The sequence below is a fragment of the Coregonus lavaretus genome, assembly GCF_964263955.1.
Source record: "Coregonus lavaretus genome assembly, chromosome: 7".
NCBI classification, from domain to species: Eukaryota; Metazoa; Chordata; class Actinopteri; order Salmoniformes; family Salmonidae; genus Coregonus; species Coregonus lavaretus.
In genome coordinates this window covers 28921551-28948789 of record NC_139994.1, presented here as the reverse complement: position 1 = coordinate 28948789, position 27239 = coordinate 28921551, and the positions used below count along the sequence as shown (strand labels likewise).

Genomic DNA, 27239 nt, shown 5'->3' with positions numbered 1-27239 from the left:
GAGAGCACGTGGTGCGGAGACAGATTCTCGCCACGCCACCTGGTAGGAGCGACCTGTCAGGTAGGATGCAATCCAAGAGTGAGCAGCGCTGGAGATGCCCAACTCGGAGAGGGTGGAGAGGAGGATCTGATGGTTCACAGTATCAAAGGCAGCGGATAGGTCTAGAAGGATAAGAGCAGAGGAAAGAGAGTTAGCTTTAGCAGTGCGGAGAGCCTCCGTGACACAGATAAGAGCAGTCTCAGTTGAATGACCAGTCTTGAAACCTGACTGGTTTGGATCAAGAAGGTCATTCTGAGAGAGATAGCAGGAGAGTTGGCTAGAGATGGCACACTCAAGAGTTTTGGAGAGAAAAGAAAGAAGGGATACTGGTCTGTAGTTGTTGACATCAGAGGGATCGAGTGTAGGTTTTTTTGAGGAGGGGTGCAACTCTCGCTCTCTTGAAGAGGGAAGAGACATAGCCAGCGGTCAAGGATGAGTTGATGAGTGAGGTGAGGTAAGGGAGAAGGTCTCCGGAAATGGTCTGAAGAAGAGAGGAGGGGATAGGGTCAAGCGGGCAGGTTGTTGGGCGGCCGGCCGTCACAAGTCGCAAGATTTCATCTGGAGAGAGAGGGGAGAAAGAAGTCAAAGCATAGGGTAGGGCTGTGTGAGCAGGACCAGCGGTGTCATTTGACTTAATAAATGAGGATCGGATGTCGTCAACCTTCTTTTCAAAATGGTTGATGAAGTCATTAACAGAGAGGGCCGAGGGAGGGGGAGGAGGAGGAGGTTTCAGCAGGGAGGAGAAGGTGGCAAAGAGCTTCCTAGGGTTAGATTTAGAGGGTTACATTTAGAGTGGTAGAAAGTGGCTTTAGCAGCGGAAACAGAGGAAGAGAATGTAGAGAGGAGGGAGTGAAAAGATGACAGGTCCGCAGGGAGTCTAGTTTTCCTCCATTTCCGCTCGGCTGCCCGGAGCCCTCTTCTGTGAGCTCGCAATGAGTCGTCAAGCCACGGAGCAGGGGGGGAGGACCGAGCCGGCCGGGAGGATAGGGGACATAGAGAGTCAAAAGATGCATAAAGGGAGGAGAGGAGGGTTGAGGAGGCAGAATCAGGAGATCGGAGGGAGAAGGATTTAGCAGAGGGAAGAGATGATTGGATGATAGAGAGAGAGTAGCGGGAGAGAGAGAGCGACGGTTGCGACGGCACATTACCATCTGAGTAGGGGCAGAGTCAGTAGTGTTGGAGTAGAGCGAGAGAGAAAGGGATACAAAGTAGTGGTCTGAGATTTGGAGGGGAGTTGCAGTGAGATTAGTAGAAGAACAGCATCTAGTAAAGATGAGGTCAAGCGTATTGCCTGCCTTGTGAGTAGGGGGGACGGTGAGAGGGTGAGGTCAAAAGAGGAAAGGAGTGGAAAGAAGGAGGCAGAGAGAAATGAGTCAAAGGCAGACGTAGGGAGGTTAAAGTCACCCAGAACTGTGAGGGGTGAGCCATCCTCAGGAAAGGAACTTATCAAGGCATCAAGCTCATTGATGAACTCTCCAAGGGAACCTGGAGGGCGATAAATGACAAGGATGTTAAGCTTGACTGGGCTAGTGACTGTGACAGCATGGAATTCAAATGAGGAGATAGACAGATGGGTCAGGGGAAAAGAGAGAATGTCCACTTGGGAGAGATGTGGATTCCTGTGCCACCGCCGCGCAGACCAGATGCTCTCGGGGTATGCGAGAACACATGGTCAGACGAGGAAAGAGCAGTAGAAGTAGCAATGTTTTCTGTGAGTCCATGTTTCCGTCAGCGCCAAGAAGTCGAGGGACTGGAGGGTAGCATAGGCTGAGATGAACTCTGCCTTGTTGGCCGCAGAACGGCAGTTCCAGAGGCTGCCAGAGACCTGGAACTCCACGTGGGTCGTGCGCGCAGGGACCACCAGATTAGAGTGGCAACAGCCACGTGGTGTGAAGCGTTTGTATGGCCTGTACAGAGAGGAGAGAACAGGGATAGACATACACATAGTTGACAGGCTACAGAAAAAGGCTACAATAATGCAAAGGAGATCGGAATGAAATGAACTAAACATCTGGGAAAGCGAGAGAGCGGGGCCTCCCTCACTTACGTTTCACTGAAACACTCAAATATAACTCTCCCAACTTCCACTTTAGAAATTATAATTGTTGTAAACTACAGCGGTTCAATGTTTTCTAGAAATAGACTCTAACTTAGTTTATTCAGCTAGCTAACTTGGTACAGGGCACCGAATCCTATGACGCCAAAGCCAACTAGCATGCCAGCCTCCAATAACACGGTTTAGCACCAATACTCGGTTACAACAAACCACCAGTGTGTTAACACGCCAAGCAGATCATTCGTGTCCGTGTCTAACGTTGTGTAAGGTTTTGGGTTAGTTTTGACAGTTTTAATGAGTACGTCGTCAACTTATTCAGCCAGTTAGTTAGCTAGAATAGTTAGCATACTAGCTAGCCATTGCTCTCTGCCAACGAACCAACCCCTCCTCCCACGGCACGAACACACAAAGAGCCACGCTAACGTTAACTAGTGACCCAAGTCCCGAATTCCCTTGAACGACTCTGGTTACCAGTATGTAAAAATATAATAAAAATAAATGTAGGTTATAACTTACCCTTAGTAGCTACTGTTAGCCAGTTAAGTGCAAAGCTAGCCACTGAATTGATTCAGCCAGTTCGCGTCTGTCCCAACGGAGAGGAAGCGTCTCCAAATATTAAAGCTAGGTCGTTCCAGCTATTGTTTAGTTAGCTATCCAGGTAGCAACAAGCTAGCTACATTTCGAGTACAGTAGCTGCTAACTACCTAACGTTAACGCTTCAGATAATGAGGTTTCTAAAAACAGCTGAATGGTAGGTAGCCTGCTGGCATAATTACAGGTACTCTTAAGCGTGAAATAACATGGGAAACAACTATCCACAGTTGCTAATAGTTACCAGTAGCTACCCGCTAGCTAGCTAGCTTTATTGGTCCAGGTAGTTAGTTAGCTAGCCTCGTGCTTCACCGGGCTCAGCCGAATACAATACTTACCTACAATAATTACCTACAATAACCTACAATAATTACCTAGATTAACTACCTACAATACCTAACTTCAATACCTACCTACCTACCTACAATCTAAATACATGGTTTAAGCTTTACTCGACACCATATAAGCCAAGCTTACCTCCCGCCAGAGAGAGACACAACCTCACCCGACGCTGTTACCTACAGGTTATGGAAAATGTGCTCTTTTAGTACTTCTCCAGTAAGTTTCCTCAAGGAGAAAGCCTGCACTTCTACGTCAAAGACAATAAAACAAAAACACTATAGTAAATACTACAGTAATGTCCGCAAAAACACTGCAGTAAATAGTAGTGTACACAATCCGCAAAAACGCTACAGTAATTACTATAGTATGTACCACAGTTATATTTTACTACAGTATTTATACTAAAGTATACTACAGTGAATACTACAGTAAAGTCAGCAAAAACACTACAGTGAATACTATAGTATTAATACCATAGCATACTATAGTAATTTATTCATGTGAGTGTTGATTAAAGAACATCCCCACATATTCTTTCTGGCTCAATTCATAATTATAAATCCTTAGGGCCTATTTTTGAAGTGATACAATTTCCCCAACATATTTCTATGGTAAGAGTTTTTTTGGACAGTGAAAGCTGATACAGGTATGATACAGTCTGATACTTACAGTGGGGGAAAAAAGTATTTAGTCAGCCACCAATTGTGCAAGTTCTCCCACTTAAAAAGATGAGAGAGGGCTGTAATTTTCATCATAGGTACACGTCAACTATGACAGACAAATTGAGAAAACAAAATCCAGAAAATCACATTGTAGGATTTTTTATGAATTTATTTGCAAATTATGGTGGAAAATAAGTATTTAGTCACCTACAAACAAGCAAGATTTCTGGCTCTCACAGACCTGAACTTCTTCTTTAAGAGGCTCCTCTGTCCTCCACTCGTTACCTGTATTAATGGCACCTGTTTGAACTTGTTATCAGTATAAAAGACACCTGTCCACAACCTCAAACAGTCACACTCCAAACTCCACTATGGCCAAGACCAAAGAGCTGTCAAAGGACACCAGAAACAAAATTGTAGACCTGCACCAGGCTGGGAAGACTGAATCTGCAATAGGTAAGCAGCTTGGTTTGAAGAAATCAACAGTGGGAGCAATTATTAGGAAATGGAAGACATACAAGACCACTGATAATCTCCCTCGATCTGGGGCTCCACGCAAGATCTCACCGCGTGGGGTCAAAATGATCACAAGAACGGTGAGCAAAAATCCCAGCACCACACAGGGGGACCTAGTGAATGACCTGCAGAGAGCTGGGACCAAAGTAACAAAGCCTACCATCAGTAACACACTACGCCACCAGGGACTCAAATCCTGTAGTGTCAGACGTGTCCACCTGCTTAAGCCAGTACATGTCCAGGCCCGTCTGAAGTTTGCTAGAGTGCATTTGGACGATCCAGAAGAGGATTGGGAGAATGTCATATGGTCAGATGAAACCAAAATATAACTTTTTGGTAAAAACTCAACTCGTCGTGTTTGGAGGACAAAGAATGCTGAGTTGCATCCAAAGAACACCATACCTACTGTGAAGCATGGGGGTGGAAACATCATGCTTTGGGGCTGTTTTTCTGCAAAGGGACCAGGACAACTGATCCGTGTAAAGGAAAGAATGAATGGGGCCATGTATCGTGAGATTTTGAGTGAAAACCTCCTTCCATCAGCAAGGGCATTGAAGATGAAACGTGGCTGGGTCTTTCAGCATGACAATGATCCCAAACACACCACCCGGGCAACGAAGGAGTGGCTTCGTAAGAAGCATTTCAAGGTCCTGGAGTGGCCTAGCCAGTCTCCAGATCTCTACCCCATAGAAAATCTTTGGAGGGAATTGAAAGTCTGTGTTGCCCAGCGACAGCCCCAAAACATCACTGCTCTAGAGGAGATCTGCATGGAGGAATGGGCCAAAATACCAGCAACAGTGTGTGTGAACCTTGTGAAGACTTACAGAAAACGTTTGACCTGTGTCATTGCCAACAAAGGGTATATAACAAAGTATTGAGAAACTTTTGTTATTGGCCAAATACTTATTTTCCACCATAATTTGCAAATAAATTCATTAAAAATCCTACAATGTGATTTTCTGGATTTTCTTTTCTCATTTTGTCTGTCATAGTTGACGTGTACCTATGATGAAAATTACAGGCCTCTCTCATCTTTTTAAGTGGGAGAACTTGCACAATTGGTGGCTGACTAAATACTTTTTTCCCCCACTGTATTGTCAATGTATCCCATGGTAAGACTGACTGTGATATGTCTGGTCCAATGGAAGTCATGGCGTGTGTGCAGCTCAGTTTCGTCTCATGTTATGTACCGTATGTTGGTGATTTATTTGCTATACATTTCCATGTGTATGACTATAACTGGCATACAGTATTCTTTCTAGGACCCACAGAGGAAGACCTGTACGTGTACACTACATTAAGAGGTGTTGAAAGGTTATTGAAAGGCGTCCCAAAGCGTCAACGCTAGGCCTACTTGTCACTTCTTGTCGTAATGTTGACCAAAGATCAACTGCACTATGCAGATGTTATTTGTATCGAAGCACTCATAGTATACATCAGAGGCTTTTCAGACTCCGCACAACAGATTGTTGGTTGCCCACAAAAGCTTTTTTTTCACTAATTCAATGATGTCTGGTGTATGACGTCTATGTGCTTATGGTGTACCATGGTAAATTATGTGAGAAAGATCCATTTATCAGTTGATCAAAATGTTCACTGAACAAAGGTGTGTGGGTTCTACTCGATATTGCATATTGTCCCAAGCAGCCCAACACCCCATTGACATTGATGTGTGTCTGATTTCAGGAGGATGTTTTGTGTCAATATGACCATCCACTTTGTCATAGGCCTTTTCTAATTTTGGCAAAAGTCCACCCGCTCTCCTCCGTCTTCTCTCCTCCGTGGCCCGGAAACCGATGAGTGGTTGAGGAGATGTCAATTCGTTAGTAGGCGAATGGAAGAGTGTCCTCCCTTCAGCGACAGCCACCTTTTATCGAGGATAGTCATATGTATTCTACCTGAGTACTTTGCGGAAGAGTTTCTAAATCTGCCACAACCACCTTTGAATCAGCTTTTGTTTTGTCGGGGAAGAAAAGCATGCACAAGTTAAAAAACGTTACATATTTATTTGGGGATCCACCCCAGTAAACGTAATTTGCCTGATGACACGCGGCGGCGCGAGTGGAGTCTCCTTTCATACAAGCGTATTTTCGTCCACGTTCCCTCTCTTCGCTGCTTCTCCTCGATTAGCTTAGACCTTTTTCAAAAGGAGGCGAGGAAGGCCGGAGGAGAGAGGACGCAGGAGTTGAGCAAACCCAATTGAGAAAAGGCCATAGTATGGAGTTGCAATGTAGGCCTTCACTTTGCATGCAGCAGATACACTACATGGCCAAAAGTATGGACACCCCTTCAAAAGTGGATTCTGATATTTCAGCCACACCCGTTGCTGACAGGTGTATAAAACCGAGAACACAGCCATGCATTCTCCATAGACAAACATTGGCAGTAGAATGGTCTTACTGAAGAGCTCAGTGACTTTCAACGTGGCACCGTCAGAGGGATGCCACCTTTCCAACAAGTCAGTTCATCACATTTCTGCCCTGCTAGAGCTGCCCCGGTCAACTGTAAGTGCTGTTATTGTGAAGTGGAAACGTCTAGGAGCAACAATGGAACTTGGAACTACCGAGTTCCAAACTGCCTCTGGAAGCAACGTCAGCACAAGAACTGTTCGTCAGGAGTTTCATGAAATGGGTTTCCATGGCCGAGCAGCCGCACACAAGCCTAAGATCACCATGCGCAATGCCAAGCATCGACTGGAGTGGTGTAAAGCTCGCCGCCATTGGAGCAGTGGAAACGTGTTCTCTGGAGTGATGAATCATGCTTCATCATCTGGTGGAGGAGCAATAATTATCTGGGGCTGTTTTTCATGGTTCGGGCTAGGCCCCTTAGTTCCAGTAATGGGAAATCTTAACGCTACAGCATACAATGACATTCTAGACGATCCTGTGCTTTCAACTTTGTGGAAACAGTTTGGGGAAGGCCCTTTCCTGTTTCAGCATGACAATGCCCCCGTGCACAAACGAGGTCCGTACAGAAATGGTTTGTCGAGATCGGGGGGAAGAACTTGACTGGCCTGCACAGAGCCCTGAGCTCAACCCCATCGAACACCTTTGGGATGAATTGGAACGCCGACTGCCAGCCAGTCCTAATCGCCCAACATCAGTGCCCGACCTCAATAATGCTCTTGTGGCTGAATGGAAGCAAGTCCCCGCAGCAATGTTCCAACATCTAGTGGAAAGCCTTCCCAGAAGAGTGGAGGCTGTTCTAGCAGCAAAGGGGGGACCAACTCCATATGAATGGCCATGACTTTTGAATTAGATGTTCGACGAGCAGGTGTCTACATACTTTTGGCCATGTAGTGTATAAGAATAGCTTTAAATGACATAAATGTAGACTACAACAATGGAGGCTGCACATAGTTTCACGGTAATAAGCAAACATGAATCATTAGATCATTTGTGTTTTACATGGAAGCCCACATTAACTATACTGTATTATGACATTAATCAGGTCTCAAACGTCATTATGTTATTCCATCATTATGTACATAGATAAAGGTTCATCTGTTTAAATTGAGGGTGAAGGTTATGTATTGAGCCACTAAAACAATATCATGCAAATTAAACAATAATAACAGTGTAGGTTCGAAGACCATTGAAATGTTAATTTGGAAAAGATATTTACAAGATGGTCTGCCATTTGATTGTGTTTCTATCATAGTAATTAGTAGACTTGATTGACCGTTTATGCAAGTGAATTAGAATTTCGTCTTCCATTTAGAATTGGCATGGAATGTAATATTTGCCACCTCTCCAGTTTAATTGTGAAATGTGTCTATCATGATTTATAAAGTGGGTGAAGAACTTACCCACAACCCACTGCTGGTCTTGTCTGATAAAGGATCACATACCTTGGATCTTGGCTTTATCTTTGGTTGGTATAGTAGCTTACCAACTCCCTACTCCCCCCACCCCCGTAAGAGACTAATGTAATGGCTATCACTCAAAAATGTACATTCTAATTACACTATGGTAAAACTCAAGTAATGTGGTATTAGATTTACTAGATAATAGGACATTATTTTAGTGTGGCATGTATGTGTTTATGAAAGTATGTCCATGTTTCTGTGTGTGTCTGCATGTCTGTGTGTGGGAGAGTTGCGAGGTGGAGTTATCTCTTTGCCAGATGTCTGGATGCAGTCCAGACGTAATCACTCCAAATGTAGACCCATGCTTCCTCTCAATGAGATTTAAAGTAAACATGTTGAGGAGTTTTGTCTTTCTGTATGACCCGTTTGCCAGAATACAGTGAGCTCCAAAAGTATTGGGACAGTGACAATCTTTGTTTTGTTTTGACTCTGTACTCCAGCACTTTGGATTAATGTGGATGCTACCATTATTTTGTGCCCAACAGAAATTAATGGTAAATAATGTATTGTATCATTTTGGAGTCACTTTTATTGTAAATAAGAATGTAATATGTTTCTAAACATGTCTATATTAATGTGGATGCTACCATGATTACGGATAATCCTGAATTAATCGTGAATAATGAATAGAACGTTACAGAGGCATAAATATCATTACCCCCCCCCCCCAAAAAAAAAACACGTGTTACTGTCCCAATACTTTTGGAGCTCACTGTACATTATGACACTTGAACTCTCCCACATTCTGAAACAATGTTTATTTATTTTATGTTCTTCTATGATAGATGAACGTTCCCATTATTTATATATTTTCATATGTAAACATATATTAACTTTTACGTGTACATATACTGTATGTAGTAATAATAATAGTATACAGTTGAAGTCGGAAGTTTACATACACTTAGGTTGTAGTCATTAAAACTTGTTTTTCAACCATTCCACAAATTTCTTGTTAACAAACTATAGTTTTGGCAAGTCGGTTAGGACATCTACTTTGTGCATGACACAAGTAATTTTTCCAACAATTGTTTACAGACAGATTGTTTCACTTATAATTCACTGGTATCACAATTCCAGTGGGTCAGAACTTTACATGCGTTAAGTTGACTGTGCCTTTAAACAGCTTGGAAAATTCCAGATAATGATGTCATGGCTTTAGAAGCTTTTGATAGGCTAATTGACATCATTTGAGTCAATTGGAGGTGTACCTGTGGATGTATTTCAAGGCCTACCTTCAAACTCAGTGCCTCTTTGCTTGACATCATGGGAAAATTAAAATAAATCAGCCAAGACCTCAGAAAAAAATTGTAGACCTCCACAAGTCTGGTTCATCCTTGGGAGCAATTTCCTGAAGGTACCACGTTAATCTGTACAAACAATAGTACGCAAGTATAAACACCATGGGACCATATAGCCGTCATACCGCTCAGGAAGGAGACGCATTCTGTCTCCTAGAGATGAACGTACTTTGCTGTGAAAAGTGCAAATAAATCTCAGAACAACAGCAAGGACCTTGTGAAGATGCTGGAGGAAACAGGTACAAAAGTATCTATATCCACAGTAAAACGAGTCCTATATCGACATAACCTGAAAGGCCGCTCAGCAAGGAAGAAGCCACTGCTCCAAAACCGCCATAAAAAAGCCAGACTACGGTTAGCAACTGCCCATGGGGACAAAGATCGTGTCACGGATTCTGCCGAGGCTGCTCCTCCTCCTGGTTCGGGCAGGCTTCGGCGTTCGTCGTCCCCGGAGTACTAGCTGCCACCGTTGAATGTTTCCATGTGTGATTGCTTTGGTCTGTCTGTCACACCTGTGTTCGTTTGTGTCTGATTACGTGTCCTATAAGTTGCCTGTGTTGTATTGGTTAGGTTGTGTGTTGTTTTTTGCCTGTCCGTAGTGCTGCGTGTTTTTGTATCTGTTTCATTGTTTATTGTTTTACGCACAGCTTGCGTATAGCTCGCCTCTGTGTTTCTTGAGGCCGTTTTTCTTTATCGTTGCCTCGTATTTTTTCACTATTAAACTTTGTTGGACTAGCTTCGGTGTCCTGCGCCTGACTCCCACACCTTATACACCTCAGCCTTGACAGAACAACACACCAGTATGGAGTCAGCAGGAGCAGTGGCGGCACCCAAGTCGCTGGAGGATCGGATCAGCGACCAAGACACCATGATCCGGCGACTTGGGGCCGCCATGAACGAGGTATCCAACACTCTGCGCCGGTTGGTTACGGGAGAGGTGCCCACGCCTTCTCACACCATCCCGTCACCAACGGCCAGTCCTCCTCTCTCAGCACCGGGACCCAGTGGCATTCGGCTCTCGCTCCCGAGGGCATATGATGGTTCTGCAGCCGGGTGTCAGGGGTTCCTCCTGCAGGTGGAACTCTACCTGGCCACCATACACCCAGCGCCCTCGGGATACGAGAGCGTCTCCGCCCTCATCTCCTGTCTATCCGGCAAGGCGTTGGAGTGGGCCAACGCCGAATGGAGGGGAATAGACGCCGCTACCATCACCTACGCGGAGTTCTCCCGCCGCTTCAGAACAGTCTTCGATCATCCACCAAAGGGGAAGGCGGAGGGGGAGAGTCTGTTCCACCTCCGACAGGGGAAGAGGAGCGCACAGGAGTTCGCCCTGGAGTTCCGGACTCTAGCGGCGGATGCGGGGTGGAATGAGAGGGCCCTCATCGACCATTACAGGTGTAGCCTACGAGAGGACGTTCGTCGTGAGCTGGCCTGCAGGGACACCAACCTATCCTTCGACAAGTTGGTGGACATCTCCATCCGTCTCGACACCCTGCTGGCTACCCGCGGACGTCCCAAGTGGGGGTCGTCCATTCCACCCTCCAGCACCTCCGAGCCGGTTCCCATGGAGCTCGGAGGTGCTGGCGCTAGAGAGAGGAGGAGAGAGAGCCCGAGGGGGGCCATCCCCTGCACCAACTGTGGCCGTGGAGGACACACCGCGGCCAGGTGCTGGGGAGGGTCTCCTGGGAGAGGGGACAACAGGTCACGCACTGGGGAGTCATTCCAGGTGAGTAGGCGCCCCACTTACCCAGAGCTCTCTGTTGGTCACATGTGTATACCTGTGAGATTTCCACAGGTGGCACCTCATTCCCAGCATAAGGCGCTAGTAGATTCAGGCGCAGCTGGGAATTGTGTTGATCGTGCATTTTGTTATAGTTTGGGAATTCCCCTTCGGCCGGTAGAAGCCCCTTTTCCTGTTCATGCCCTAGACAGCCGGCCGTTGGGGTCGGGGTTGATCAGAGAAGTCACAGCACCACTTAAGATGACGACGCAGGGGGGTCATGAGGAGATCATTCAGTTTTATCTGATTGACTCTCCTGCATATCCCGTGGTGCTGGGGCTTCCCTGGTTAAGCGCCCATGATCCTACCATTGCGTGGCAACAGAGGGCTCTTATGGAGTGGTCTGCCCAGTGTGTAGGGAGATGTCTAGGTGTTTCCTTAAGGGCGACCTCGGTAGAGAGTCCGAACCAAGTGCCCGCAATGCGCATTCCCCCTGAATATGAGGATTTAGCACTTGTGTTTAGCAAAACGAGGGCAACACGGCTACCACCTCATAGACAGGGGGATTGTGCGATAGATCTCCAGACAGGAGCGGCACTTCCACTGAGCCGTGTGTATCCCTTGTCTCAAGAGGAGACAGCGGCTATGGAGACGTACATAGCCGAGTCCTTGGCACAGGGATACATACGGTCCTCCACTTCCCCGGTTTCCTCAAGTTTCTTTTTTGTGAAGAAGAAGGACGGGGGTTTGCGCCCGTGTATTGATTACCGGAGTCTCAATCAGATCACGGTTAAGTACAGTTAACCTCTTCCACTGATTGCGACTATGACGGAGTCTTTACGCGGAGCGCGGTTCTTCACAAAGTTGGATCTCAGGAGCGCTGGTGCGCATTAGGGAGGGGGATGAATGGAAAACAGCATTTAGCACCACCTCGGGTCATTACGAGTATCTCGTCATGCCATACGGGTTAATGAATGCTCCTTCAGTCTTCCAATCTTTTGTTGACGAGATTTTCCGGGACATGCATGGGCAGGGTGTGGTAGTGTACATCGACGACATCCTAGTGTACTCTTCTACACGAGCCGAGCATGTAGCCCTGGTGCGCCGAGTATTGCGGAGACTGTTGGAGCATGACTTGTATGCCAAGGCAGAGAAATGCTTGTTCTTCCACGAGTCCGTCTCCTTTTTGGGTTATTGGTTGTCTGCGTCTGGTGTGAAGATAGAGGTTGACCGTGTGTCGGCCGTGCGTAATTGGCAAACTCCAACCACTGTTAAAGAGGTGCAGCAGTTTTTGGGTTTTGCTAATTACTACCGGAGGTTTATCCGGGGCTTTGGACAGGTTGCAGCTCCCATTACGTCCTTGTTAAAGGGGGGTCCGGTTCGCTTGCAGTGGTCAGCTGAGGCGGACAGGGCATTTGTCAAACTGAAGAACCTGTTCACCTCGGCCCCGGTGCTGGCGCATCCGGATCCCTCATTACCATTCCAAGTAGAGGTAGACGCGTCCGAGGCCGGTATTGGGGCAGTCCTGTCGCAACGGTCCGGCACGCCACCTAAGCTCCGCCCCTGTGCGTTTTATTCTAAGAAGCTCAGCTCGGCGGAGCGTAATTATGACGTAGGGGACAGGGAGCTGTTAGCTGTAGTCCAGGCCCTAAAGGTGTGGAGGCATTGGCTTGAGGGGGCTCAACACCCTTTCCTCATTCTGACTGATCACCGTAACCTGGAGTACATCCGGGCAGCTAGGAGATTGAACCCTTGTCAGGCTAGGTGGAACATGTTCCTAACCCGTTTTGTTTTTAAGATCACATACATCCCAGGGTCCCAGAACGGTAAGGCAGACGCCCTGTCCCGGCGGTATGACACAGAGGAGAGGTCCATTGAGCCTACTCCCATACTGCCGGAGTCGTATCTGGTGGCTCCGGTGGTGTGGGAGGTCGATGCGGAGATCGAGCGGGCACTGCGTACCGACCCTACTCCCCCCGAGTGTCCTGTGGGGCGGACGTACGTTCCGCTCGAGGTTCGTGATCGCCTTATTTATTGGGCTCATACGTCACCCTCCTCTGGACATCCAGGTATTGGCCGGACAGTGCACTGCCTTAGCGTGAAATACTGGTGGCCAACGTTAGCTAGGGATGTGAGGGTTTATGTCTCCTCCTGCTCGGTGTGCGCCCAGTGTAAGGCGCCTAGACATTTGCCCAGGGGAAAGTTACATCCCCTGCCCGTTCCACAACGACCATGGTCCCACCTCTCGGTGGATTTTGTAACTGACCTACCCCCCTCCCAGGGGAATACCACCATTTTGGTCGTTGTGGATCGGTTTTCCAAGGCCTGTCGTCTCCTCCCAATGCCGGGTCTCCCTACTGCCCTACAGACCGCTGAGGCCCTATTTACCCACGTGTTCCGGCACTATGGGGTCCCCGAGGATATTGTGTCTGACCGAGGTCCCCAGTTCACCTCCAGAGTCTGGGGGGCGTTCATGGAACGCTTGGGGGTCTCGGTGAGCCTTACCTCGGGGTACCACCCAGAAAGCAATGGGCAGGTTGAAAGAGTCAATCAGGATGTGGGTAGGTTTCTGAGGTCCTATTGCCAGGACCGGGCAGAGGAGTGGTCTAGGTATATCCCCTGGGCAGAGATGGCCCAGAACTCTCTCCGCCACTCCTCCACCAATTTAACACCTTTCCAGTGTGTTTTAGGTTATCAGTCGGTCCTGGCACCATGGCACGAGAGCCAGATCGAGGCCCCTGCGGTGGATGAGTGGATTCGGCGCTCGGAGGAGACGTGGGACGCTGCCCATGTCCATCTGCAGCGGGCCATCCGTCAACAAAAGGCGAGCGCCGGTCGCCACCGCAGTGAGGGACCGGTATACGCACCGGGAGATCGAGTCTGGCTCTCGACTCGAAACCTGCCCCTCCGCCTGCCCTGCCGGAAGCTGGGTCGGCGGTTTGTGGGGCCCTTTAAAGTCCTGAGAAGATTGAACAAGGTGTGTTACAGGTTACAACTGCCTATTGAGTACAAGAATATTAACCCCTCGTTCCGTGTGTCTCTTCTCAGGCCGGTGGTAGCTGGCCCACTCCAAGAACATGAGATAGAAGAGACCCCTCCGCCCCCTTTGGACATCGAGGGGGCCCCGGCGTACAGGGTCCGGACCATCTTGGACTCGAGGCGCCGGATGGGTGGTCTCCAGTATCTCGTGGAGTGGGAGGGGTACGGTCCGGAGGAACGGTGCTGGGTGCCTAGGAGGGACATCCTAGATCCATCCCTCCTGACGGAGTTCCACCGTGGGCATCCCACGTGCCCGGGTCCGCGTCCTCCTGGCCGTCCCCGAGGCCGGGGTCGGCGCACGGCTGGAGCCGCGCGTCAAGGGGGGTGGTACTGTCACGGATTCTGCCGAGGCTGCTCCTCCTCCTGGTTCGGGCAGGCTTCGGCGTTCGTCGTCCCCGGAGTACTAGCTGCCACCGTTGAATGTTTCTATGTGTGATTGCTTTGGTCTGTCTGTCACACCTGTGTTCGTTTGTGTCTGATTACGTGTCCTATAAGTTGCCTGTGTTGTATTGGTTAGGTTGTGTGTTGTTTTTTGCCTGTCCGTAGTGCTGCGTGTTTTTGTATCTGTTTCATTGTTTATTGTTTTACGCACAGCTTGCGTATAGCTCGCCTCTGTGTTTCTTGAGGCCGTTTTTCTTTATCGTTGCCTCGATTTTTTTCACTATTAAACTTTGTTGGACTAGCTTCGGTGTCCTGCGCCTGACTCCCACACCTTATACACCTCAGCTTTGACAGATCGTACTTTCTGGAGAAATATCCTCTGGTCTGATGAAACAAAAATATAACTGTTTGGCCATAATGACCATCGTTATGTTTGGAGGAAAAAAGGGGTAACTTGCAAGCCAAAGACCACCATCCCAACCATGAAGCACGGTGTGGCAGCATCATGCTGTGCGGGTGCTTTGCTGCAGGAGGGACTGGTGCACTTCACAAAATAGATGGCATCATGAGGAAGGAAAATTATGTGGATATATTGAAGCAACATCTCAAGACATCAGTCAGGAAGTTAAAGCTTGGTCGCAAATGGGTCTTCCAAATGGACAATGACCCCAAGCATAATTCCAAAGTTGTAGCAAAATGGCTTAAGGACAACAAAGTCAAGGTATTGGAGTGGCCATCACAAAGCCCTGACCTCAATTCTATAGAAAATCTGAGGCAGAACTGTAAAAGCGTGTGTGAGCAAGGAGGCCTACAAACCTGACTCAGTTACACCAGCTCTGTCAGGAGGAATCGGCCAAAACTCACCCAACTTATTGTGGAAAGCTTGTGGAAGGCTACCCGAAACGTTTGACCCAAGTTAAATAATTTAAAGGCAATGCTACCAAATACTAATTGACTGTATGTAAACTTCTGACCCACTGGGAATGTGATGAAAGAAATTAAAGCTTAAATAAATAATTCTCTCAACTATTTTCTGACATTTCACATTCTTAAAATAAAGTGGTGATCCTAACTGACCTAAAACAGGGAATTTTTACTAGGATTAAATGTCAGGAATTGTGAAAAACTGAGTTCAAATGTATTTGGCTAAGGTGTATGTAAACTTCCGACTTCAACTGTATATACTGCATGATATATATTTTCTTTAAAATATACACATTCAGTGCAAATTAAAATCTCAAACTGTTATTCTCTATTTTCCAAAAATAAAATGGAAACCTTACCTGAACTACATTTTCGGCGGGTCTTCATTGTAGTCCTTTGCTCATGAACATATGGGTAATGTACTGTAGTCTCTCTTCCTCCTGTCACTTTCAGTTGTATGGGGAATACTGTGAGCACCCGGGTGGGTCTGGCCGGAGAGAGGCCACCCGACTGCTAACAGAGAGACAATGGAAGAAACACCACCACCTTCACCATGGCCACCGTCCGCAGCATCACCATGGCCACCATCACCACGGCCACCACCATGGCCACCCCCACGGTCACACACATGGACACGGGCACCATAGCAGGCACAGGGGTCGGCATCACTCGGACGAGGGGGGACATGCACATATGGCTGCAGAGCAAGGCAACCCTTTGTCTATAAAGAAACGCCGCTCCTACTCAAAATGTAGAGGTGAGGAGTCAGTGCTCAGTAAAGTCGCAGGTGTTAAATGAACTCTAACAGTGTTCAAGTTAAAAGTGTCTATATTGCCCCACAATACTCAGAGTTAATGTTACACTTTCAAAAGGGTTAGCTAGTGATTAATAGTTGAAAATTAACATTGACCAAAACTGGTTATTGTTGTATTAAAATCAAATCTCATTTTAGAATTGATGACCTTTTAACACTGTATAGTTAAAAAGTATACATGTAGTTGAAGCTTTGTTGTGAATCATTGTCTGTCATGGTGTTTTCTCAGACTGTGTAGCGCGGGTACAGAGGTTCCTGGTCACCAAGCTAGGAGAGGACTGGATCTTTCTGGTGCTGCTGGGCATCTCAATGGCGCTGGTCAGCTGGACCATGGACTACACCAGTGCCAAGAGTCTACAATGTACAACAATACCCACAATGCAACACACTAAACAATCTTGTTTTATGATGATGAGATATGTTTTTACAATGCTTGCATTCAAGCCACTGAACCGGCAACTCATACAGGTGCATGAATGCTTTTACAGCATAAATAGTTATCTAACTAGACACCTGGTTGCTTATTGTTGAGGGTTAGGCAGAGTGATTATCAAAAAGTGTTGCAAAACAGTTCCGTGGTATCCTGATATGCAAAATGAATCTTGCAAAACAAACATTACAAAACGTTATACTTGAAATTATAAATTAGGTTTACAGTCATTACCCATATTAGGGGGTTTAGTGATGTTTGTATGATGGAGTCCCTCAAGGCTCTGTTCTTGGACCGCTAATGTGCTAATTTTATATGCTACCTCTCAGTGATGTTATTCATAAACACAGAGTACATTTTACAGAGTACAGATACGTGGGTGAAACACATCTGTACACTGTAAAAAATAAAAATAAAATAAAATATTTTTGATTCAACTTCCAAAAGTTTGTTACCAGGCTGCCTTAAAATGTCATGTGAAGTCCAATCTGGATTTTGTGTGGAGTTAACTTATTCTAAAGTTACTTCAACCTTGTAAAGTAAGTGGAACTGACAAATTTGGATGTAATAACTTGAGTGAACTTGATACTTTTAGTCAAATCAATGTGCTTCAACATAATTTTTTTTGTTGTGCTAACAAAGCTACACAAGTTGTTTTGACAAATTCCTAAGTGTAGAGGACAAGTATTTGCTAGTCAGAAAAACAAAACTATGTTGTTTCAACTTACCAAAGTTTGCTACCAGGCTGCCTTAAAATGTAAAGTTGTGTCAACCTCCTATACAGTTGAAACAACTACTTTGAAAATTACACATTTCAGAACTGACTAAGTCTTTGAAATGATATAATAGAGATTTCAGTAGGGACATTACGCTCCCATCTGTCTCTTCATCATGTGTGAGCTTTTGAAGTGTACTGAGTAATGTCAACCAACCAACAAATCACGTTAACTACAATGGCATTCTCAGTAACAGTGACAGAAACGTTTTACTTGGCACTTTTTACATGTTTGTTTTTTTAATCTACCTTCAACTGAAGTCGCTCTGGATAGAAGCGTCTGCTAAATGTACAAAATGTAAATATAAAAATTAACGGTTGCAAAGCATGCTGGGTATTATTCTAATGAGTTTGGCTCCCCAAACATACGTTGAAGTCATCTGAACTTGACACTTTCCGTCAACACTACTGTTACAGTGCATTCAGAAAGTATTCAGACCCCTTTACTTTTTCCACATTTTGTTACGTTACAGCATTATTCTAAAATTGATTAAATATTATTTTTTTCTCATCAATCTACACACAGTACCCCATAATGACAAAGTGAAAAAAGGGTTTTAGACATTTTTGCACATTTACGAAAATTAAAAACAGAAATACTTTATTTACATATTCAGACCCTTTGCTATGAGACTCGAAATTGAGCTCAGGTGCATACTGTTTCCATTGATGATCCTTTAGAACTTGATTGGAGTCCACCTGTGGTAAATTCAATTGATTGGACATGATTTGGAAAGGCACACACCTGTCTATATAAGGTCCCACAGTTGACAGTGCATATCAGAGCAAAAACCAAGCCATGAGGTCGTAGGAATTGTTCGTAGAGCTCCGAGACAGGATTGTGTCGAGGCACAGATCTGGGGAAGGGTACCAAAAAAAGTCTGCAGCGTTGAAGGTCCCCAAGAACAGTGGCCTCCATCATTTTTAAATAGAAGAAGTTTGGAACCACCAAGACTCTTCCTAGAGCTGGCCGCCCGGCCAAACCGAGCAATCGGGGGAGAAGGGCCTTGGTCAGGGAGGTGACCAAGAACCTGATGGTCACTCTGACAGAGCTCCAGAGTTCCTCTGTGGAGATGGGAGAACCTTCCAGAAGGACAACCATCTCTGCAGCACTCCACCAATCAGGCCTTTATGGTAGAGTGGCCAGACGGAAGCCACTCCTCAGTAAAAGGCACATGACACCTCACTTAGCGTTTGCCAAAAGGCACCTAAAGGACTCTCAGACCATGAGAAACAAGATTCTCTGGTCTGATGAATCCAAGATTGAACTCTTTGGATGCCAAGCGTCACGTCTGGAGGAAACCTGGCACCAACCCTACAGTGAAGCATGGTGGTGGCAGCATCATGCTGTGGGGATGCTGTTCAGCGGCAGGGACTGGGAGACTAGTCAGGATCAAGGGAAAGATGAACGGCGAAAAGTACAGAGAGATCCTTGATGAAAACCTTCTCCAGAGTGCTCAGGACCTCAGAGTGGGGTGAAGGTTCACCTTCCAACAGGACAACGCAGCAGTGGCTTCAGGACAAGTCTCTGAATGTCCTTGAGTGGCCCAGCCAGAGCCCGGACTTGAACCCGATCAAACATCTCTGGAGAGACCTGAAAATAGCTGTGCAGCGGCGCTCCCCATCCAACCTGACAGAGCTTGAGAGGATCTGCTGAGAAGAATGGGAGAAACTCCCCAAATACAGGTGTGCCAAGCTTGTAGCGTCATACCCAAGAAGACTCAAGGCTGTAATTGCTGCCAAAGGTGCTTCAACAAAGTACTGAGTAAAGGGTCTGAATATTTATGTAAATGTGATATTTCCGTTTTTTTTTTTAAATATATATATATATATAAATGTGTAAACATTTCTAAACCTGTTTTTGCTTTGTCATTATGGGGTATTGTGTGTAGATTGATGAGGGGGGGGAAACTACTTAATCAATTTTAGAGTAAGGCTGTAACGTAACAAAATGTGGAAAAAGTCAAGGGGTCTGAATACTTTCTGAATGCACCGTATGTTGCTTCAGTTGATTTGACTTCATGGTTGTGAATTTCTAAGTTGAGTAAACATTGTTTTTTTGCTAACTCAATTTGATTTGATAAGCTTTGACATTTTGAAGTCAACTCAACTTAATATTTTGTCAACTCAACAAATTTTGCAAATTTAGTTGACTTGGCTAGATAAAATGAGTCATTTTGACTGAATCTCAATATCTTTTTTTACAGTGTACATTTCAATGAAACCTGGGGAAGCTCAGCAAGTCAGTGCCCCTCTTACAGAATATTACTAATGCCAAGAGAAACATCTACAAATGGAAAAGGACATCTGTCAGTCCAAATGGATTGACATTTGACCCTAGAAAAGGGCATCTTAAAGTGTATTTTCTTTGTAACTGTCTGTCAGTGTCTGCCCTGTCATAACCAACTTCCCTTTCTCACCTCCCTTACCTTATCCTACATCCTCTTCCCTAATTTTCACCCCGTGTTCTGTCTTCCCCTCATTTCCTCCTCCCCCTCCTCACTATTTCCCTTCTTCCTTACCCCCTCTGTTTTGCTCACCTTCTCCTCTACCTTCCTGCTTTTTCTCACAACCCTTCACATGCCTCACTTTCACCCCTCTCCTCAAATCCTCTCCCATCCCTCTCCCATCCCTCTGTCCCTGCCTCTGTCCCCATGTCAGTGTATAAGTGGATTCACTGGGAGCTGAGGGGTAATGTCCTGCTCCAGTACCTGGCCTGGGTCAGCTATCCCATGGTGCTCATCATGTTCGCCTCCTTCTTTTGCCACCTGGTCGCTCCGCAAGCCATTGGTGTGTACCCGCTCGCGCACTCAATGCTTACTGCTTACTTTTCCCACCACCTGCCACCCTTAATGACCTGTTACCCACAATCTGTTATCCATTGATCTTCTCCCTTCTCTGCTTATGTACCTACCTAGCCATGTCCTCACTGTCTATTAAGAGTTATGACCCTTTCTTGTTGTTCCAAGTCAAACATATATTTAGTTTTCCTGTAAAACAAAATTTTTGTAATTCTATCTCTTCCCTGACCTCTTTTCACCTCCCCGACCTGTCTGTCTCTCTGTCTCGCTCTTTCTCTTTCTCTTTTTCTCTCTTTCTCTTTCTCTCAGGCTCTGGTATTCCTGAGCTGAAGACCATTCTCAGAGGGGTAGTGTTGAAGGAGTATCTGACTCTCAGGGCTTTTACTGCCAAAGTCATTGGTCTGACTGCAGGTCTGGGCAGTGGGATGCCAGTGGGGAAAGAGGTGGGTTACACACACTCACATCAGATTCCCTGATTATTGCTATCTAAAAAGCGATTAAAAGTTTCCTTGTTTCTGCCCACTTGTCTTCCACTTTTGCTTCCCAAGGGCCCATTTGTTCACATCGCCAGCATCTGTGCTGCTGTGCTGAGCAAGTGTATGACGTTCTTCTCAGGAGTCCATCAGGTAGGCAGTTACTTGACCAGCATTATCTCCCGAGTGGCGCAGTGGTCTAAGGCACTGCATCGCAGTGCTAGTTGTGCCACTAGAGATCCTGGTTCGAATCCAGGCTCTGTCGTGGGTGGCCGTGACCGGGAGACCCATGGGGCAGCGCACAATTGGCCCAGCGTCGTCCATGGTAGGGGAGGGAATGGCCGGCAACGATGTAGCTCAGTTGGTAGAGCATGGCGTTTGCAACACCAGGGTTGTGGGTTCGATTCCCATGGGGGCCAGTATGAAAAAATAAAATAATGTATGCACTCACTAACTGTAAGTCGCTCTGGATAAGAGCGTCTACTTAAATGTAAATGAGAACAACAAGGGCATTACAGTTTTGTCAGATCACTTCGCATTCTACTTTTAGGTGTTTTTCCATTGACTTTCTCTTTTCCTCCCTCTGTTCCTTGTCTACTTGTATGGGATCCCCGTACCCCTTTCCCTCTATCTGTCTGTCCCTTCCTCTCTCTCTCCGTCTCTCCCCTTTCTCTCTCTATCTCTCTGCTGCCCTCTCTCTGTCACCCTCTCTGTGTGTCAGTAGAGCCCATACTGCTACACAGACATCCTCACAGTTGGCTGTGCAGTTGGGGTGGGCTGCTGTTTCGGTACCCCTCTTGGAGGTACAACACTATTTTATTTTTCCTTCTAGCAATTCTCCTTCCATTCATCTAGTATAAAGCAAGCTACAAAATCAGCTGAAACAATCAATATAGGCGTAGTGTTGAAATTGCCTCAGTTATATTTGTGACAGGTCATCATAGCAAGTCTTCAGTGTCAAAATGCGATCTAGACTTGAATTAAGTGCCACATTTTCTGATATGATCTGACTGATATTTGACCTCTTGCTTTGATCCTGTTGTTCCACCAGGGGTGCTGTTCAGTATAGAAGTGACGTCCACTTACTTTGCTGTGAGGAACTACTGGAGAGGTTATTTTGCTGCCACCTTCAGTGCCTTCATATTCAGAGTGCTCTCTGTGTTCAACAAAGATGCAGGTAGGTCAATTAACTACATGTACTATGAGGTATTGTGTATAGGCCAGTGACAAGAAATCAAAATGTAATCTATTTTAAATTCAGGCTGTAACACAACAAAAAAGGTCAAGGGGTGTGAATACTTTCTGAAGGCACGATATATGATAAATAGTATAATGTGCATGTATAAGTTCTAAGACTCTCTATCTCTCTATTTCCCTGCACCCCCTGTCCTCTCGTCCACCATAGTCACCATCACTGCTCTCTTCCGCACCAAGTTCCGCATGGACTTCCCCTTTGACCTCCAGGAGCTGCCTGCATTTGCCATCATCGGGTGAGAGAAAGGGTCGAGAGGGGGCCCCAGGAGCGTGGTGAGGGCACGGTGACCACACTGTATGTAGTTCTTTGTCACAACCCAACATGAATGTATAATCTCAGTCTATGTGCCATAAAGCTCTTAAATTGGTAGTTATTTTAAGAACTGAGATGGTGTGAATGGTTTTGCTTGCTAGTGTGCTTGCTTCAGCTTCCTAGATTAGAGATCTAGAAAAAACAGTCGTGGCCAAAAGTTTTGAGAATGACACAAATATTAATTTTCACAAAGTCTGCTGCCTCAGTTTCTATGATGGCAATTTGCATATACTCCAGAATGTTATGAAGAGTGATCAGATGAATTGCAATTAATTGCAAAGTCCCTCTTTGCCATGAAAATGAACTTAATCCCCAAAAAACTTTTCCACTGCATTTCAGCCCTGCCACAAAAGGACCAGCTGACAACATGTCAGTGATTATCTCGTTAACACAGGTGAGAGTGTTGATGAGGACAAGGCTGGAGATCACTCTGTCATGCTGATTGAGTTAGAATAACAGACTGGAAGCTTTAAAAGGAGGGTGGTGCTTGAAATCATTGTTCTTCCTCTGTTAACCATGGTTACCTGCAAGGAAACACATGCCGTCATCATTGCTTTGCACAAAAAGGGCTTCACAGGCAAGGATATTGCTGCTAGTAAAATTGCACCTAAATCAACCATTTATCGGATCATCAAGAACTTCAAGGAGTGGGGTTTAATTGTTGTGAAGAAGGCTTCAGGGCGCCCAAGAAAGTCCAGCAAGCGCCAGGACCGTCTCCTAAAGTTGATTCAGCTGCGGGATCGGGGCACCACCAGTGCAGAGCTTGCTCAGGAATGGCAGCAGGTGTGAGTGCATCTGAGGCGAAGACTTTTGGAGGATGGCCTGGTGTCAAGAAGGGCAGCGAGGAAGCCACTCCTCTCCAGGAAAAACATCAGGGACAGACTGATATTCTGCAAAAGGTACAGGGATTGGACTGCTGAGGACTGGGGTAAAGTCATTTTCTCTGATGAATCCCCTTTCCGATTGTTTGGGGCATCCGGAAAAAAAGCTTGTCCCGGAGAAGACAAGGTGAGCGCTACCATCAGTCCTGTGTCATGCCAACAGTAAAGCATCCTGAGACCATTCATGTGTGGGGTTGCTTCTCAGCCAAGGGAGTGGGCTCATTCACAATTTTGCCTAAGAACACAGCCATGAATAAAGAATGGTACCAACACATCCTCCGAGAGCAACTTCTCCCAACCATCCAAGAACAGTTTGGTGACGAACAATGCCTTTTCCAGCATGATGGAGCACCTTGCCATAAGGCAAAAGTGAAAACTAAGTGGCTCTGGAAACAAAACATCGACATTTTGGGTCCATGGCCAGGAAACTCCCCAGACCTTAATCCCATTGAGAACTTGTGGTCAATCCTCAAGAGGCAGGTGGACAAACAAAAACCCACAAACTCCAAGCATTGATTATGCAAGAATGGGCTGCCATCAGTCAGGATGTGGCCCAGAAGTTAATTGACAGCATGCCAGGGCGGATTGCAGAGGTCTTGAAAAAGAAGGGTCAACACTGCAAATATTGACTCTTTCCATAAACTTAATGTCATTGTCAATAAAAGCATTTGACACTTATGGAATGTTTGGAATTATACTTCAGTATACCATAGTAACATCTGACAAAAATATCTAAAAACACTGAAGCAGCAAACTTTGTGAAGACCAATACTTTAGTCATTCTCAAAACGTTTGACCACGACTGTACAGGCTAGATCAACACCAACTAAACTAACATCTGAAGCAAGCACACATACTGTATATTCTTCAGAAAATGTCAACCTTGAGAGTGAGTGAGGTAAAGGTGCTGGTGGTTGTCACTGCAGGATCTCCTGTGGGTTCCTGGGGGCCTTCTTCGTCTGGCTGAACCGCCAGGTGGTGCTGTTCATGAGGAAACCCAATGCCATGACACGCTTCCTCACCAGACAGTGAGTTACAGGGATGAGGGGATGTATTTTGATGAGACACCTGAGGAAAATGCATACCTGAATTGGGGAGGATCAGGCTAGGGACTTAGTAGAATGAAATATAAATAGAATAGAATCATCCATTGTCTTTCTCCAAATAAAATATTGTTGCCGACTGGTGCATTTTACAAAAACAAACAGACAATCAAACCATCATCCAGACATTGATCGATCCATCTATAAGCAATCTGTGGTCTCTGAAAAAGAAACTAGTTACACACTCTCACTCCAATACAAATGAATGATTTAGCAGCAACCAATGCAGCTGCTTTTGTCAGAGCTGCACATAGTTACACTGTAGGGAAGATGAAATTAGACAAACAGAGACCAGGAGGGGGTAATTATTTTGTCAGCTTTGAGACTGTTAAATTGGTGCTTGTTCTTAGGCATGTCCTACTGGGAGACAGAGGGAGGTTATCTTATCTTATAGGAGGAGAAGCAGGACATTTTTGAAGTGAGTATTATGGCACAGGGTGCAGTTATATTGAGGGTTATACAGTGCCTTCATAAAGTGATAGAGTGCCTTGTCTTTTTCGCCATTTTGTTGTGTTACAAAGTGGGTTTAAAAATGATTTAATTTTAATTTTTTGTCAACAATCTACACAAACTACCCTGTAATGTCAAAGTGGAAGAAAAATGTATGGAAAATATAACACTAATACAATTTGATTAAATAAGTATTCAACCCCCTGAGTCAATACATGTTAGAATCACCTTTGGCAGCGATTACAGCTGTGAGTCTTTCTGGATAAGTCTCTAAGAGCTTTGCAAAGCTTGATTGTACAATATTTCTCTAAGCTCTGTCAAGTTGGTTGTTGATCATTGCTAGATAGACATTTTCATGTCTTGCCATAGATTTTCAAGTCGATTTAAGTCAAAACTGTAACTAGGGCACTCGAACATTCGATGTCGTCTTGGTAAGTAACTCCAGTGTATATTTAGCCTTGCATTTTAGGTTATTGTCCTGCTGAAATGTGGATTTGTCTCCCAGTGTCTGTTGGAAAGCAGACTGAACCAGGTTTTCCTCTAGGACCTTGCCTGTGCTTAGCTCTATTCCTTTTCTTTTATCCTAAAAAACTCCCTAGTCCTTGCTGATGACAAGCATACCCATAACATGATGCAGACTCCACCATGATTGAAAATATGAAGAGTGGTACTCAGTGATGTGTTGTATTTGCCCCAAACATAATGCTTTATATTTAGGACAAAAAAAATCAGTATTACTTTAGTGCCTTATTGCAAACAGGATGCATGTTTTGCAATATTTGTATTCTGTACAAGCTTCCTTCGATTCCCTCTGTCATTTAGGTTAGTATTGTGGAGTAACTACAATGCTGTTGATCCATCCTCAGTTTTATCCTATCACAGCTATTTAACTCTGTAACTGGTTTAAAATCACCATTTGGCTTCATGGTGAAATCCCTGAGTGGTTTCCTTCCTCTCCGTCAATTGAGTTAGGAAGGATGCCTGTATCTTTCGGTGGCGGTCAGTGCCGTTTAAGATGAGGGAGGCCGATTACATTTTTTTCATGAGCATGGCCTTATTTCTATGACAGCATATTGGATGACTGTCATTCATATTCCATTCATCCAGTTCAATGTAACAGTGATAGGTTTAGGCTACTACATGATACTCATGTTTTCCCTATACCCATCATGAGATTGCTACAACCTAGCCTATGAATGAAAGTTTACAAAGTAGGTGCACACAGGTCGAGACAAAAATGTGAGATGACAGACAGTGACACATGGACAGACAGTGACACATTCGATACCGCCTTGCACACTCTTGCCTGCATCTAGCTTATCTAGGGTGTAATCATTAGTCCAACAGTTGCAAACAAGAGTTTATGTTGGACAAATTCAGGTATGTTTATCAACTCAAATTGTATTATCAAATACAACAGGTGTAGACCTTACAGTGAAATGCTTTCTTACAAGCCCTTAACCAACAATGCAGTTTTAAGACAAAAAGTGTTAAGTAAAAAATAAAAAATGATTAAAGAGCAGCAGTAAAATAAAATAACAGTAGGGAGGTTATATACAGGGGGTACCGGTACAAAGTCAATGTGCGGGGGCACCGGTTAGTCGAGGAAATTTAGGTAATACAGTGGGGAAAAAAAGTATTTAGTCAGCCACCAATTGTGCAAGTTCTCCCACTTAAAAAGATGAGAGAGGCCTGTAATTTTCATCATAGGTACACGTCAACTATGACAGACAAAATGAGATTTTTTTTCTCCAGAAAATCACATTGTAGGATTTTTTATGAATTTATTTGCAAATTATGGTGGAAAATAAGTATTTGGTCAATAACAAAAGTTTCTCAATACTTTGTTATATACCCTTTGTTGGCAATGACACAGGTCAAATGTTTTCTGTAAGTCTTCACAAGGTTTTCACACACTGTTGCTGGTATTTTGGCCCATTCCTCCATGCAGATCTCCTTTAGAACAGTGATGTTTTGGGGCTGTCGCTGGGCAACACAGACTTTCAACTCCCTCCAAAGACTTTCTATGGGGTTGAGATCTGGAGACTGGCTAGGCCACTCCAGGACCTTGAAATGCTTCTTACGAAGCCACTCCTTCGTTGCCCGGGCGGTGTGTTTGAGATCATTGTCATGCTGAAAGACCTAGCCACGTTTCATCTTCAATGCCCTTGCTGATGGAAGGAGGTTTTCACTCAAAATCTCACGATACATGGCCCCATTCATTCTTTCCTTTACACGGATCAGTCGTCCTGGTCCCTTTGCAGAAAAACAGCCCCAAAGCATGATGTTTCCACCCCCATGCTTCACAGTAGGTATGGTGTTCTTTGGATGCAACTCAGCATTCTTTGTCCTCCAAACACGACGAGTTGAGTTTTTACCAAAAAGTTATATTTTGGTTTCATCTGACCATATGACATTCTCCCAATCCTCTTCTGGATCATCCAAATGCACTCTTGCGAACTTCAGACGGGCCTGGACATGTACTGGCTTAAGCAGGGGGACACGT

The 27239-nt window shown here is 45.3% G+C and overlaps 1 protein-coding gene across 1 annotated transcript in view; it reads left to right on the top strand.

Annotated features, from left to right (window-relative positions):
- The window catches only part of LOC311132789 (chloride channel protein-like), a gene marked incomplete at its 3' end in the record, with an annotated part of 52483 nt that overhangs the window by 5344 nt on the left and 19900 nt on the right, over positions 1-27239 (top strand). Inside the window, exons 2-10 of the mRNA XM_084166127.1 lie at positions 15893-16196; positions 16483-16614; positions 20120-20248; positions 20569-20702; positions 20808-20885; positions 21457-21535; positions 21784-21909; positions 22138-22222; positions 24107-24208. Coding sequence (XP_084022253.1) covers positions 15893-16196; positions 16483-16614; positions 20120-20248; positions 20569-20702; positions 20808-20885; positions 21457-21535; positions 21784-21909; positions 22138-22222; positions 24107-24208 — 1169 coding nt within the window. The remainder of the gene's footprint in view (positions 1-15892; positions 16197-16482; positions 16615-20119; positions 20249-20568; positions 20703-20807; positions 20886-21456; positions 21536-21783; positions 21910-22137; positions 22223-24106; positions 24209-27239) is intronic.